Raw genomic sequence first — 12,508 nt, 5'->3', positions numbered from 1 at the left:
CCATCGCTGTGGGTCCCACCTGTTCCCCCCGCCGTGGGGCAGAGCTGTGGGTCCCACATCTCCCCCCTGCCATGGGGCAGAGCCGTGGGTCCCATCCCTCTGCTCCACCGTGGGGCAGAGCCGTGGGTCCTGTACCTCCCCCCTGCCGTGGGTCCCATCTCTCCCCGCTGCTGTGGGGCAGAGCCGTGGGTCCCATCTCTCTCTCCCACCGTGGGGCAGAGCCATGGGTCCCGTACCTCCCCCCCGCTGTGGGTCCCACCTCTTCCTCTCGCTGTGGGGCAGAGCCGTGGGTCCCATTCCTCTCTCCTGCCATGGGGCAGAGCTGTGGGTCCCGCACCTCCCCCCCGCCATGGGTCCCACCTCTCCCCCCGCCATGGGGCAGAGCCGTGGGTCCCATCCTTTCCCCCCACCATAGGGCAGAACCGTGAGTCCCATCTCTCCCTCCCGCCGTGGGGCAGAGCCGCGGGTCCCGCACCTCCCCCCTGCCATGGGTCCCACCTCTCCCCCCCACTGTGGGGCAGCGCCGTGGGTCCCATCCCTCCGCTCCACCATGGGGCAGAGCCGTGGGTCCCATCTCTCCCCCTTGCCGTGGGGCAGCGCTGTGGGTCCCACCCCTCTCTCCTGCCACGTGCAGAGCCGTGGGTCCCATCCCTTCCTCCCTCCGTGGGGCAGAGCCGTGGGTCCCGCACCTCCCCCCCACCGTGGGTCCCACCTCTCCCCCTGCCGTGGGGCAGCGCCGTGGGTCCCACATCTCCCCCCCGCCGTGGGGCAGAGCCGTGGGTCCCGCACCTCCCCCCCGCCGCGGGTCCCACGTCTCCCCCCCGCCGTGGGGCAGCGCCGTGGGTCCCGCCCCTCTCCCCCCCCCCCGCCCCGGGGCAGCGCCGTGGGTCGCGTACCTCCGCTCCGCCGTGGGTCAGCCCCCTCGGCAGAAGAAGCCGTGGGCCCCCAGCGCCGCCCCCCCCGGCCAGCGCGATCCCCGCCGTGTCGGCCGTCGCGGCCACCGCCATGGCGAAGTCCCGCCCCTCGGGCGCCGCCTGCGACCGCGCCCGCCTCGCTTAGGGGGCTGCCCCACACCTGCCCCACGCCCCGCCCCACACCTGCCCCACACCCACCTCTCCGGCCACGTTGAGGAAGGCGTTGCCGTAGGCCGCGCCCCCCACCAGCCCCTCCCACCCCACCACGGCGAAAGCGGCGGCCAATCCGGGGAGGAAGGGGACGGCCACGGCGACCAATAGCAGCGCGGCGTTCAGCACCTGCGGGGCGGGGGGAGTCGGGCTATGGGGCGCGCTATGGGGCAGCCCCACTGATTGGGGGGGGGGAAGGGGGGGGACCTGCAGGAGGGCGAGGAGCCAGAGGCGGCGCAGGCGGAGGCAGCGCAGGGACGAGCGGGAGGCGAAGACGCCGGCCTGGTAGAGCAGCTGGTACCTGTGGGGCAGGGAAATGGGGGGCTGCCCCACGGCGCGCCCCACGGCGCGCCCCACGTGCGTCCCGTCTCCCCCCCCCCCCCCGCCGTTCGAGGTTGTGGGGCTCACCAGCGGTACTGCTCGGCGTGGGTCAGGACGGAGGCGGGGAAGTAGAGGAGCTCGAGCTGGGAGGAGGGAAAAGGGGGGCAGGCGTGGGGCCGGACCCACGGCGGCCGGACCCACGGCGACTGCCCCACGGCGCGCGCCTCGGCCCCGGAGCACCTGCCCCATAGCACCCATGCCAGCCCCACAGTACGCTGCCGGCCCCGTAGTAGCTACCCCAGCCCCTCAGAACCCCCCCAGCCCCACAGCACCTGCCCCATAGCACCCAGCCCCACAGAACCCCCCCAGCCCCATAGCGCTGCTGCCCCACGGCATCTGCCCCATAGTACTCAGCTCAGCCCCATGGTGCCAGCCCCACACACCCCAGCCCCACAGCACCCCCCCAGCCCCACAGCACCTGCCCCATAGCACCCACCCCAGCCCCACAGAACCCCCCCAGCCCCATAGCGCTGCTGCCCCACGGCATCTGCCCCGTAGCACTCAGCTCAGCCCCATGGTGCCAGCCCCACACACCCCAGCCCCACAGCACCCACCCCAGCCCCACAGAACCCCCCCAGCCCCATAGCGCTACTGCCCCACGGCATCTGCCCCATAGCACCCACCCCAGCCCCATAGTGCTCCTGCCCCACAGCACTCACCTCAGCCCCATGGCGCCAGCCCCATAGCACCCACGCCAGCCCCACAGTACGCTGCCGGCCCCATAGCAGCTACCCCAGCCCCTCAGAACCCCGCCAGCCCCATAGCGCTACTGCCCCACGGCATCTGCCCCATAGCACCCACCCCAGCCCCATAGTGCTTCTGCCCCACAGCACTCACCTCAGCCCCATGGCGCCAGCCCCATAGCACCCACGCCAGCCCCACAGTACGCTGCCGGCCCCATAGCAGCTACCCCAGCCCCACAGAACCCCCCCAGCCCCGTAGCGCTGCTGCCCCACGGCATCTGCCCCATAGCACTCAGCTCAGCCCCATGGTGCCAGCCCCACACACCCCAGCCCCACAGCACCCCCTCAGCCCCACAGCACCTGCCCCATAGCACCCACCCCAGCCCCACAGAACCCCCCCAGCCCCATAGCGCTGCTGCCCCACGGCATCTGCCCCATAGCAGTCACCTCACCCCCATAGTGCCAGCCCCATAGTACCCACGCCAGCCCCACAGCACCCCCCCAGCCCCATAGCGCTCCTGCCCCATAGCACCCACCCCAGCCCCACAGCAGCTCCCTCACAGCGCTCCAGCCCCATAGCATCCGCCCCATAGCACTTCCTCCACCCCCATGACCCCCACCCCACAGCACTGCAGCCCCATAGCACCCACGCTCCACCCCCCCAGCCCCACATCCCCTCCAGCCCCACATCCCCTCCAGCCCCACAGCTCCCTCAACCCCACATCCCCCCCCAGCCCCACATCCCCCCAGCTCCCCCAGCCCCACAACAACCCCCCACCCCCCACCCCACCCCCAGCCCCACATCCCCCCACCCCCCAGCTCCCCCCCCAGCCCCCCACCCCCCAGCTGCCCCCCAGCCCCACGGCCGCCCCACGGCCGCCCCCCACGCACCAGCCCCTGGTTGATGAAGTACTCGGCGAAGTAGACGAGGGCCAAGGGCCCGGCCTGGCGCAGGACGCCCTGGGGGAGGGGGCGGGGCGCTGCCCCACACGTCCGGGCACCCCCAGCCCCACATCCCCCAGCCCCACATCCCCCCAGCCCCACAGCTCCCCACCAGCCCCACAGCTCCCTCAGCCCCACATCCCCCCAGCCCCACATCCTCCCAGCCCCACATCCCCCCCAGCCCCACATCCTCTTAACCCCACATCCCCCCACCAGCCCCACATCCCCCCCAGCCCCACATCCCCCCAGCCCCACATCCCCCCCAGCCCCACATCCCCCCAGCCCCACAGCTCCCCCAGCTCCACATCCCCCCAGCCCCACAGCTCCCCACCAGCCCCCCATCCCCCTAGCCCCACAGCTCCCCACCAGCCCCACATCCCCCCAGCCCCACATCCTCTCAACCCCACATCCCCCCCAGCCCCACATCCTCCCAGCCCCACAGCTCCTCCAGCCCCACATCCCCCCAGCCCCACAGCTCCCCACCAGCCCCACAGCTCCCCACCAGCCCCACATCCCCCTAGCCCCACAGCTCCCCACCAGCCCCACATCCCCCCAGCCCCACATCCTCTCAACCCCACATCCCCCCCAGCCCCACATCCTCCCAGCCCCACAGCTCCTCCAGCCCCACATCCCCCCAGCCCCACAGCTCCCCACCAGCCCCACAGCTCCCCACCAGCCCCACATCCCCCCTAGCCCCACATCCTCTCAACCCCACAGCTACCCACCAGCCCCACAGCTTCCCCAGCCCCCCAGCTCCCCCCCAGCCCCACATCCCCCCCCCAGCCCCCCAGCTCCCCCAGCCCCACAGCTCCCCCAGCCCCACATCCCCTCACCAGCCCCACAGCTCCCCCAGCCCCACCGCTCCCCCAGTCCCACATCCCCCCAGCCCCACAGCTCCCTCCCAGCCCCACAGCTCCCCCCCAGCCCCCCAGCTCCCCCCCAGCCCCACATCCCCCCCAAGGTCCCCCCTTACCTTCGTCACCCGCCACTTCTCCCCCAGCGTCAGCCCCACGGCGGGGGGGGGCGGCTCCGTGGGGCGCGGGGGGGGCCCCAGCAGGAAGAAGTAGCTATGGGGCAGGGGAGCGAGAAAACGGGGGGCAGGGAACGTGGGGCTGCCCCACGGCTCTGCTCCCCACAGAGACAGGGATGCCTGGGCCCCACGCGTCTGCCCCACGCCTCTGCCCCACAGCAAGGGGGACCCCTGGGACCCCCATCCCCACCCCCCATCCCCGCCCCACGGCAAGGGGGACCCCCAGGACCCCCATCCCCACAGCTCTGCCCCACAGCTCTGCCCCACAGCAATAGGGATGCCCAAGACCCCCATCTCTGCCCCACGGTTCTGCCCCACAGCAAGGGGAACCCCTCGGACCCCCATCCCCACCCCACGGCTCTGCCCCACGGCAATGGGGATGCCTGAGACCCCCATCCCCACCCCATGGCTCTGCCCCACGGCAAGGGGGACCCCCAGGACCCCCATCCCCACAGCTCTGCCCCACGGCTCTGCCCCACAGCAAGGGGAACCCCTGGGACCCCCATCCCCACCCCACAGCTCTGCCCCACGGCAATGGCGACCCCCGGGACCCCCATCCCCACCCCACGGCAACGCGGACACCTGACACCCGTGGCTCTGCCCCACGGCGACGGGGATGCCCGAGACCCCCACCTCTGCCCCACATCCCCGCCCCACGTCCCCACCCCACGTCCCCGCCCCACATCCCCGCCCCACGTCCCCCGCCCCACGTCCCCCGCCCCACGTCCCCGCCCCACATCCCCCGCCCCACATCCCCGCCCCACATCCCCGCCCCACGTCCCCCGCCCCACGTCCCCGCCCCACATCCCTGCCCCACGTCCCCGCCCCACATCCCCGCCCCACATCCCCTTACCTGAGGAGGCTGAGCGGGGGCAGGGCCAGGGCGGGCAGGAGGGCGCGGGGGAGGGGCAGCCCGGCCTGCAGCAGCGCCCCATAGCCCAGGGCCCCGCCCAGCCCCGCCGCCCCCGTCCCCGAGGACCAGCAGGAGAGCCCCGCCCTGCGGGGGGGAGCGCTGCCCCACGGCTCTGCCCCACGGCGCCGCCCCACGGCCCCGCCCCACGGCTCTGCCCCATGGACCCGCCCCACGGCCCCACCCCACGGCCCCGCTCCCCCATGCAACCCCCAGCCCCACATCGTCCCCCCAGCCCCACATCAGCCCCCCAGCCCCACATCAGCCCCCCAGCCCCACATCGTCCCCCCAGCCCCACGGCATCTCCCAGCCCCACGGCATCCCCCAGCCCCACATCGTCCCCCCAGCCCCACATCAGCCCCCAGCCCCACATCGTCCCCCCAGCCCCACATCGTCCCCCCAGCCCCACACCCCCCCCCAGCCCCACATCATCCCCCCAGCCCCACATCGTCCCCCAGCCCCCCATCATCCACCAGCCCCACATCATCCCCCCAGCCCCACAACCCCGCAGCCCCCCATCATCCCCCCAGCCCCACAACCCCCCAGCCCCACATCATCCCCCCAGCCCCACAACCCCCCAGCCCCCCATCATCCCCCCAGCCCCACAACCCCCCAGCCCCACATCATCCCCCCAGCCCCACATCATCTCCCCAGCCCCACATCGTCCCCCACCCCCACATCATCCCCCAACCCCACACCCCCCCCAGGCCCCCATCATCCCCCAGCCCCACAACCCCTCCTCCAGCCCCACATCATCCCCCCAGCCCCACATCATCCCCCAGCCCCACATCATCCCCCAGCCCCACACCACCCCCCAGCCCCACATTGTCCCCCAGCCCCACAACCCCCCAGCCCCACATCATCCCCCCAGCCCCACATCATCCCCCAGCCCCCCATCATCCCCCCAGCCCCACATCAGCCCCCAGCCCCGCATCATCCCCCAGCCCCACACCACCCCCCAGCCCCACATTGTCCCCCAGCCCCACAACCCCCCAGCCCCACATCATCCCCCCAGCCCCACATCATCCCCCAGCCCCCCATCATCCCCCCAGCCCCACATCAGCCCCCAGCCCCGCATCATCCCCCAGCCCCACATCATCTCCCCAGCCGCACATTGTCCCCCAGCCCCACACCCCCCCCCAGCCCCACATCATCCCCCCAGCCCCACACCATCCCCCCAGCCCCACATCATCCCCCAGCCCCACAACCCCCCCCAGCCCCACACCCCCCCCCAGCCCCACATTGTTCCCCAGCCCCACAACCCCCCAGCCCCACAACCCCCCAGCCCCACATCATCTCCCCAGCCCCACATCATCCCCCAGCCCCACAACCCCCCCCCAGCCCCACACCCCCCCCCAGCCCCACATCATCCCCCAGCCCCACATCAGCCCCCAGCCCCACATCGTCCCCCAGCCACACACCCCCCCCAGCCCCCCATCATCCCCCAGCCCCACAACCCCCCAGCCCCACAACCCCCCAGCCCCCCATCGTCCCCCCAGCCCCACATCATCCACCAGCCCCACATCATCCCCCCAGCCCCACAACCCCGCAGCCCCCCATCATCCCCCCAGCCCCACATCGTCCCCCAGCCCCACATCATCCCCCCAGCCCCACAACCCCCCAGCCCCCCATCATCCCCCCAGCCCCACAACCCCCCAGCCCCACATCATCCCCCCAGCCCCACATCATCCCCCCAGCCCCACATCATCTCCCCAGCCCCACATCGTCCCCCACCCCCACATCATCCCCCAACCCCACACCCCCCCCAGGCCCCCATCATCCCCCAGCCCCACATCATCCCCCCAGCCCCACATCGTCCCCCAGCCCCACACCCCCCCCAGGCCCCCACCCCCCCCCAGCCCCACATTGTCCCCCAGCCCCACAACCCCCCAGCCCCACATCAGCCCCCAGCCCCACAACCCCCCCCAGCCCCACATTGTCCCCCAGCCCCACACCCCCCCCAGCCCCACATCATCCCCCAGCCCCACAACCCCCCCCAGCCCCACACCATCCCCCCAGCCCCACATTGTCCCCCAGCCCCACACCCCCCCCAGCCCCACGGCGTCCCCCAGCCCCACGGCGTCCCCCCATACCTGGGGTAGGCGGCGGCGAGCGCCAGGAAGGTGACCTCCCCCAGCCCCGACGCGGCGCTGGCCAACACCACGCCTATGGGGCCAGCCCCACACGGCGTCACCCCACACCCCCCCGGCTCGCGACGCCGGCCCCACGGCGTCCGCCCCACGCCCCGCCCCGGCCCCATACGCACCCCCCAGGCCGACGGCCACGCCCGCGGCCGAGGCCACCAAGGCGAAGCTGCCCCACGCGCAGAGAGCGGCCGCGACCACGCGGGGGCTGTGGGGCGAGAAAGGGGGCGGGGGTGGGGGGGGGTGGGGATGGGGGGCCGGGCCCCCCAAGCGCCGCCCCCCACATCCCGGCCCCGCCCGTGCTTACTTGTAGGGCAGGAGGTGGACGAGGAAAGGGGCCGCCAGCTTGATGAGCAGCGTGGGGAGGATGTCGGCCAGCAGCACCGCCTGCGGCGACCCACGGGTGGGGGGCGACCCACGGGTGGGGGGGGAGCCACGGGTTGGGGGGCTGACCCACGGATGGGGGGCGAGCCACGGATGGGGGGGAGCCACGGATGGGGGGGGAGCCACGGATGGGGGGCGACCCACGGATGGCGGCGATGCATGGATGGGGGTGACCCACGGATGGGGGCGACCCACGGATGGGGGTGACCCACGGATGGGGGGTGACCCACGGATGGGGGTGACGCATGGATGGGGGCGACCCATGGATGGGGGGGAGCCACGGGTTGGGGGGCTGACCCACAGATGGGGGGCAACCCACGGATGGGGGTGACCCACGGATGGGGGACTGACCCATGGATGGGGGGAAGCCACGGGTTGGGGGGCTGACCCACAGATGGGGGCGACCCACGGATGGGGGCGACCCATGGATGGGGGCGACCCACAGATGGAGGGCGAGCCACAGATGGGGGGTGACCCACGGATGGGGGTGACGCATGGATGGGGGTGAGCCACGGGTTGGGGGGCTGACCCACAGATGGGGGCGACCCACGGATGGGGGGGAGCCACGGATGGGGGGCGACCCACGGATGGCGGCGATGCATGGATGGGGGTGACCCACGGATGGGGGCGACCCACGGATGGGGGTGACCCACGGATGGGGGGTGACCCACGGATGGGGGTGACGCATGGATGGGGGCGACCCATGGATGGGGGGGAGCCACGGGTTGGGGGGCTGACCCACAGATGGGGGGCAACCCACGGATGGGGGTGACCCACGGATGGGGGACTGACCCATGGATGGGGGGAAGCCACGGGTTGGGGGGCTGACCCACAGATGGGGGCGACCCACGGATGGGGGCGACCCATGGATGGGGGCGACCCACAGATGGAGGGCGAGCCACAGATGGGGGGTGACCCACGGATGGGGGTGACGCATGGATGGGGGTGAGCCACGGGTTGGGGGGCTGACCCACAGATGGGGGCGACCCACGGATGGGGGGGAGCCACGGATGGGGGGCGACCCACGGGTGGGGGGGAGCCACGGATGGGGGGTGACCCACGGATGGGGGACTGACCCATGGATGGGGGGTGACCCACGGATGGGGGGGAGCCACGGGTTGGGGGGCTGACCCACGGATGGGGGGTGACCCACAGACAGGGTGCAGCCCCACAGACGGGGGGGCAGCCCCACGGCGCCACGCCCCCCTCAACCAACCCCGCTATGGGGCAGCCCCCTACGACAGCCCCCTGCCCCACCCGACTCACCGGAGGGCCCGCCCCCCCACCCGGACCCCGCCCCCCATAGCCACACCCCCTCGAGCCCCACCCCCTCAAGCCCCACCCCCTCGAGCCCCACCCCCCAAGCCCCGCCCCCCAAGCCCCGCCCCCCCAAGCCCCGCCCCCTTACCCCGGTGGAGACGGGGTTGCAGTCGTAGCCGGAGCCGTTCCCGTGGGGCGCAGGCACCTGGGGGGGGGGGGAGGGGGAGGGGAAACCATGGGGCGGGGGTGGGGGAGGGGCAGCCGTGGGGGAGGGGCGGGGGGGGTGGGGGAGGGGCGGGAACGCACCTGCGCCCCCTGGCGGGGCTCCAGGATATCGCGGGCGGCGCTGAGCATCAGCACGTAGGGGAGGTTGTTGCAGAGCCCCAGGATCCTGGGGGGGGGGGGGGGGAATCAGTGGGGCGGGAGCTATGGGGCGGGTGCTATGGGGCGGGAGCTATGGGGCGGGCCCCTCACCAGAAAGCGGCTCCGTTCCTCCAGTGGGTGCTCGGCGGCTGCGGGGGGTCCTGGGCTGGGGGAGGGGGGGGGGAGGGGTGAGTGGGGCGGGGTGTGGGGCGGGGTGTGGGGCGGGGTGTGGGGCGGGGCTCGGGGGGGGTGGGGAGAGGTTATGGGGTTGGTTGTGGGGGGTGAGAAGATGTTATGGGGTTGGCTATGGGGCTGGCGGGAGGTTATGGGGCTGGGTGGGGGTCTAGCAACGAGTTATGGGGCTGGCTGTGGGGCTAAGGAGAAGCTATGGGGCTGGCGAGAGGTTATGGGGCTGGTTAGGGGTCTAAGAAAAAGTTATGGGGCTGGCTGTGGGGCTGGGGGGAGCTTATGGGGCTGGTTATGAGTCTTGAGAGCGGGTTGTGGGGCTGGGGGAGAGCTATGGGGCACGGTATGGGGGGGCTGTGGGGCTGGCAGCGGGCTGTGGGGCAGGTTATGGGGCAGGCTGTGGGGCTGGCTGTGGGGCTGGCTATGGGGGGGGCTGTGGGGCTGGGCTGGTTGTGGGGCAGGTTATGGGGCAGGCTGTGGGGCTGGTTGTGGGGCTGGCTGTGGGGCTGGCTATGGGGCGGGCGGTGGGGCTGGGCCGTTGTGGGGCTGGCTGTGGGGCGGGCTGTGGGGCTGGTAGCGGGCTGTGGGGCAGGTTATGGGGCGGGCTGTGGGGCTGGGCCGGTTGTGGGGCTGGCTGTGGGGTGGGCGGTGGGGCTGAACCGGTTGTGGGGCTAGCTGTGGGGCTGGCTATGGGGCGGGCGGTGGGGCTGGGCCGTTGTGGGGCTGGCTGTGGGGCGGGCGGTGGGGCTGGGGCCGGTTGTGGGGCAGGTTGTGGGGCTGGCAGCGGGCTGTGGGGCTGGGGCAGGTTGTGGGGCTGGCTATGGGGCGGGCTGTGGGGCTGGGCCGGTTGTGGGGCTGGCTGTGGGGCGGGCTGTGGGGCTGGGCCGGTTGTGGGGCAGGTTATGGGGCGGGCTGTGGGGCTGGGCCGGTTGTGGGGCTGGCTGTGGGGCGGGCTGTGGGGCTGGGGCCAGTTGTGGGGCAGGTTATGGAGCGGGCGGTGGGGCTGGGCCGTTGTGGGGCAGGTTATGGGGCGGGCTGTGGGGCTGGTTGTGGGGCTGGCTGTGGGGCTGGCTATAGGGCGGGCGGTGGGGCTGGGCCGTTGTGGGGCAGGTTATGGGGCGGGCTGTGGGACTGGGGCCGGTTGTGGGGCTGGCTATGGGGCCGGTTGTGGGGCTGGGGCCGGTTGTGGGGCAGGTTATGGGGCGGGCTGTGGGGCTGGGCCGGTTGTGGGGCTGGCTGTGGGGCGGGCTGTGGGGCTGGGGCCGGTTGTGGGGCAGGTTATGGAGCGGGCGGTGGGGCTGGGCCGTTGTGGGGCAGGTTATGGGGCGGGCTGTGGGGCTGAGCCGGTTGTGGGGCAGGTTATGGGGCGGGCTGTGGGGCTGGGCCGGTTGTGGGGCTGGCTGTGGGGCGGGCTGTGGGGCTGGGCCGGTTGTGGGGCTGGCTATGGGGCGGGCGGTGGGGCTGGGCCGGTTGTGGGGCTGGCTATGGAGCGGGCTGTGGGGCTGGCAGCGGGCTGTGGGGCAGGTTATGGGGCGGGCTGTGGGGCTGGGCCGGTTGTGGGGCAGGTTATGGGGCAGGTTGTGGGTCTCACCCGGCAGCAGCGGCTCCTGCTCCGCCATGGCTGCTGGGGGGAGGGGAGGAGGAGGCGCCCCGGGTCATGTGACCCCGCGCTCACGTGATCGCAGCGCACGTGACCTCGCGCGCACGTGACCGCGCCGCTGCCGCTGGGCGGGGGGGGGAGGGGAGGGGAGGGGAGGGGAGGGCAGCGCTGTGGGGCCGGAGCTGTGGGGCTGCCCCACGGCGCGGGGCTGGGAGGACGCGCGCCCCACAGCCCCGCCCCCCTGCCCCATAGCGCCTCCCGCTGCCCCATATCCCCTCTGCCCCACACCCCCGCCCCACATTTTCGTTCTCTTGCCCCATAGCGCCTCCCCTCCTGCCCCACATCCCCCCCTCCTGCCCCATAGCACCTCCCCGATTCTGCCCCACATCCCCCCTGCTTGTGCCCCACACCCCCCCTTCTGCCCCATGGCTCCTCCCGCTGCCCCACGTCTCTTCTGCCCCACACCCCCGCCCCACATTTTACTTCTTCTGCCCCATAGCGCCTCCTCTCCTGCCCCATAGCACCTCCCCTACTGCCCCACATCCCCCCCGCCCCATAGCACCTTCTCCATTCTGCCCCACATCCCCTCTCCTGCCCCATAGCACCTCCCCTCCTGCCCCACATCCCCTCTCCTGCCCCACAGCTCCTCCCGCTGCCCCACATTTTACCCCTCCTGCCCCATAGCACCCCCTCTCCTGCCCCATAGCACCTCCCCTCCTGCCCCACATCCCCCCCGCCCCATAGCACCTCTCCCATTCTGCCCCACATCTCCCCTCCTGCCCCATGGCTCCTCCCGCTGCCCCATGTCTCTTCTGCCCCACACCCCCGCCCCACATTTTACTTCTCCTGCCCCATAGCACCTCCCCCATTCTGCCCCACACCCTCCCCGCCCCATAGCACCTCCCCCATTCTGCCCCACATCCCCTCTCCTGCCCCATAGCACCTCCCCTCCTGCCCCACATCCCCCCCGCCCCATAGCACCTCCCCCATTCTGCCCCACACCCCCTCTCCTGCCCCATAGCACCTCCCCTCCTGCCCCACATCCCCTCTCCTGCCCCACAGCTCCTCCCGCTGCCCCACATTTTACTCCTCCTGCCCCATAGCACCCCCTCTCCTGCCCCATAGCACCTCCCCCATTCTGCCCCACATCCCCCCCGCCCCATAGCACCTCCCCCATTCTGCCCCACACCCCCCCTTCCTGCCCCACAGCTCCTCCCGCTGCCCCACATTTTACCTCTCCTGCCCCATAGCACCTCCCCTCCTGCCCCCCATCCCCCCGCCCCATAGCACCTCCCCCCTTCCTGCCCCACACCCCCCCTTCCTGCCCCACAGCACCTCCCCCATTCTGCCCCACACCCCCCCTTCCTGCCCCACAGCTCCTCCCGCTGCCCCACATTTTACCCCCCCCGCCCCACACCCCCCCACACCGGACGCCGTGGGGCTGGGCAGCGCCGCCGTTTATTGAGCCCCCGCCGGGGGTGGGTGGGCGCGGGGGGCGGGG

General features: G+C 73.1%; 1 protein-coding gene across 1 annotated transcript; it reads right to left on the bottom strand.

Moving 5' to 3' along the window:
• Positions 1–866: 866 nt before the first annotated feature.
• CLN3 (CLN3 lysosomal/endosomal transmembrane protein, battenin) lies at positions 867–11,120 on the bottom strand (the record flags this gene model as incomplete). Its single annotated transcript, XM_075489565.1, has 14 exons — positions 10,999–11,120; positions 9,333–9,387; positions 9,165–9,249; positions 9,007–9,063; positions 7,522–7,601; positions 7,337–7,422; positions 7,164–7,236; positions 5,014–5,157; positions 4,104–4,197; positions 3,080–3,148; positions 1,533–1,588; positions 1,332–1,425; positions 1,113–1,253; positions 867–1,034 (listed from the first exon to the last, which is right to left on the bottom strand). Coding segments are annotated over exons 1-14 (1,230 nt in total), but the record flags the coding sequence as incomplete, so codon positions are not given.
• Positions 11,121–12,508: the final 1,388 nt, after the last annotated feature.

Source organism: Mycteria americana, unplaced genomic scaffold (genome assembly GCF_035582795.1).
Source record: "Mycteria americana isolate JAX WOST 10 ecotype Jacksonville Zoo and Gardens unplaced genomic scaffold, USCA_MyAme_1.0 Scaffold_200, whole genome shotgun sequence".
Taxonomy (NCBI): domain Eukaryota; kingdom Metazoa; phylum Chordata; class Aves; order Ciconiiformes; family Ciconiidae; genus Mycteria; species Mycteria americana.
Note: the sequence above shows the minus strand (reverse complement) of the source record. Positions and strands in the feature narration are given on the sequence as shown.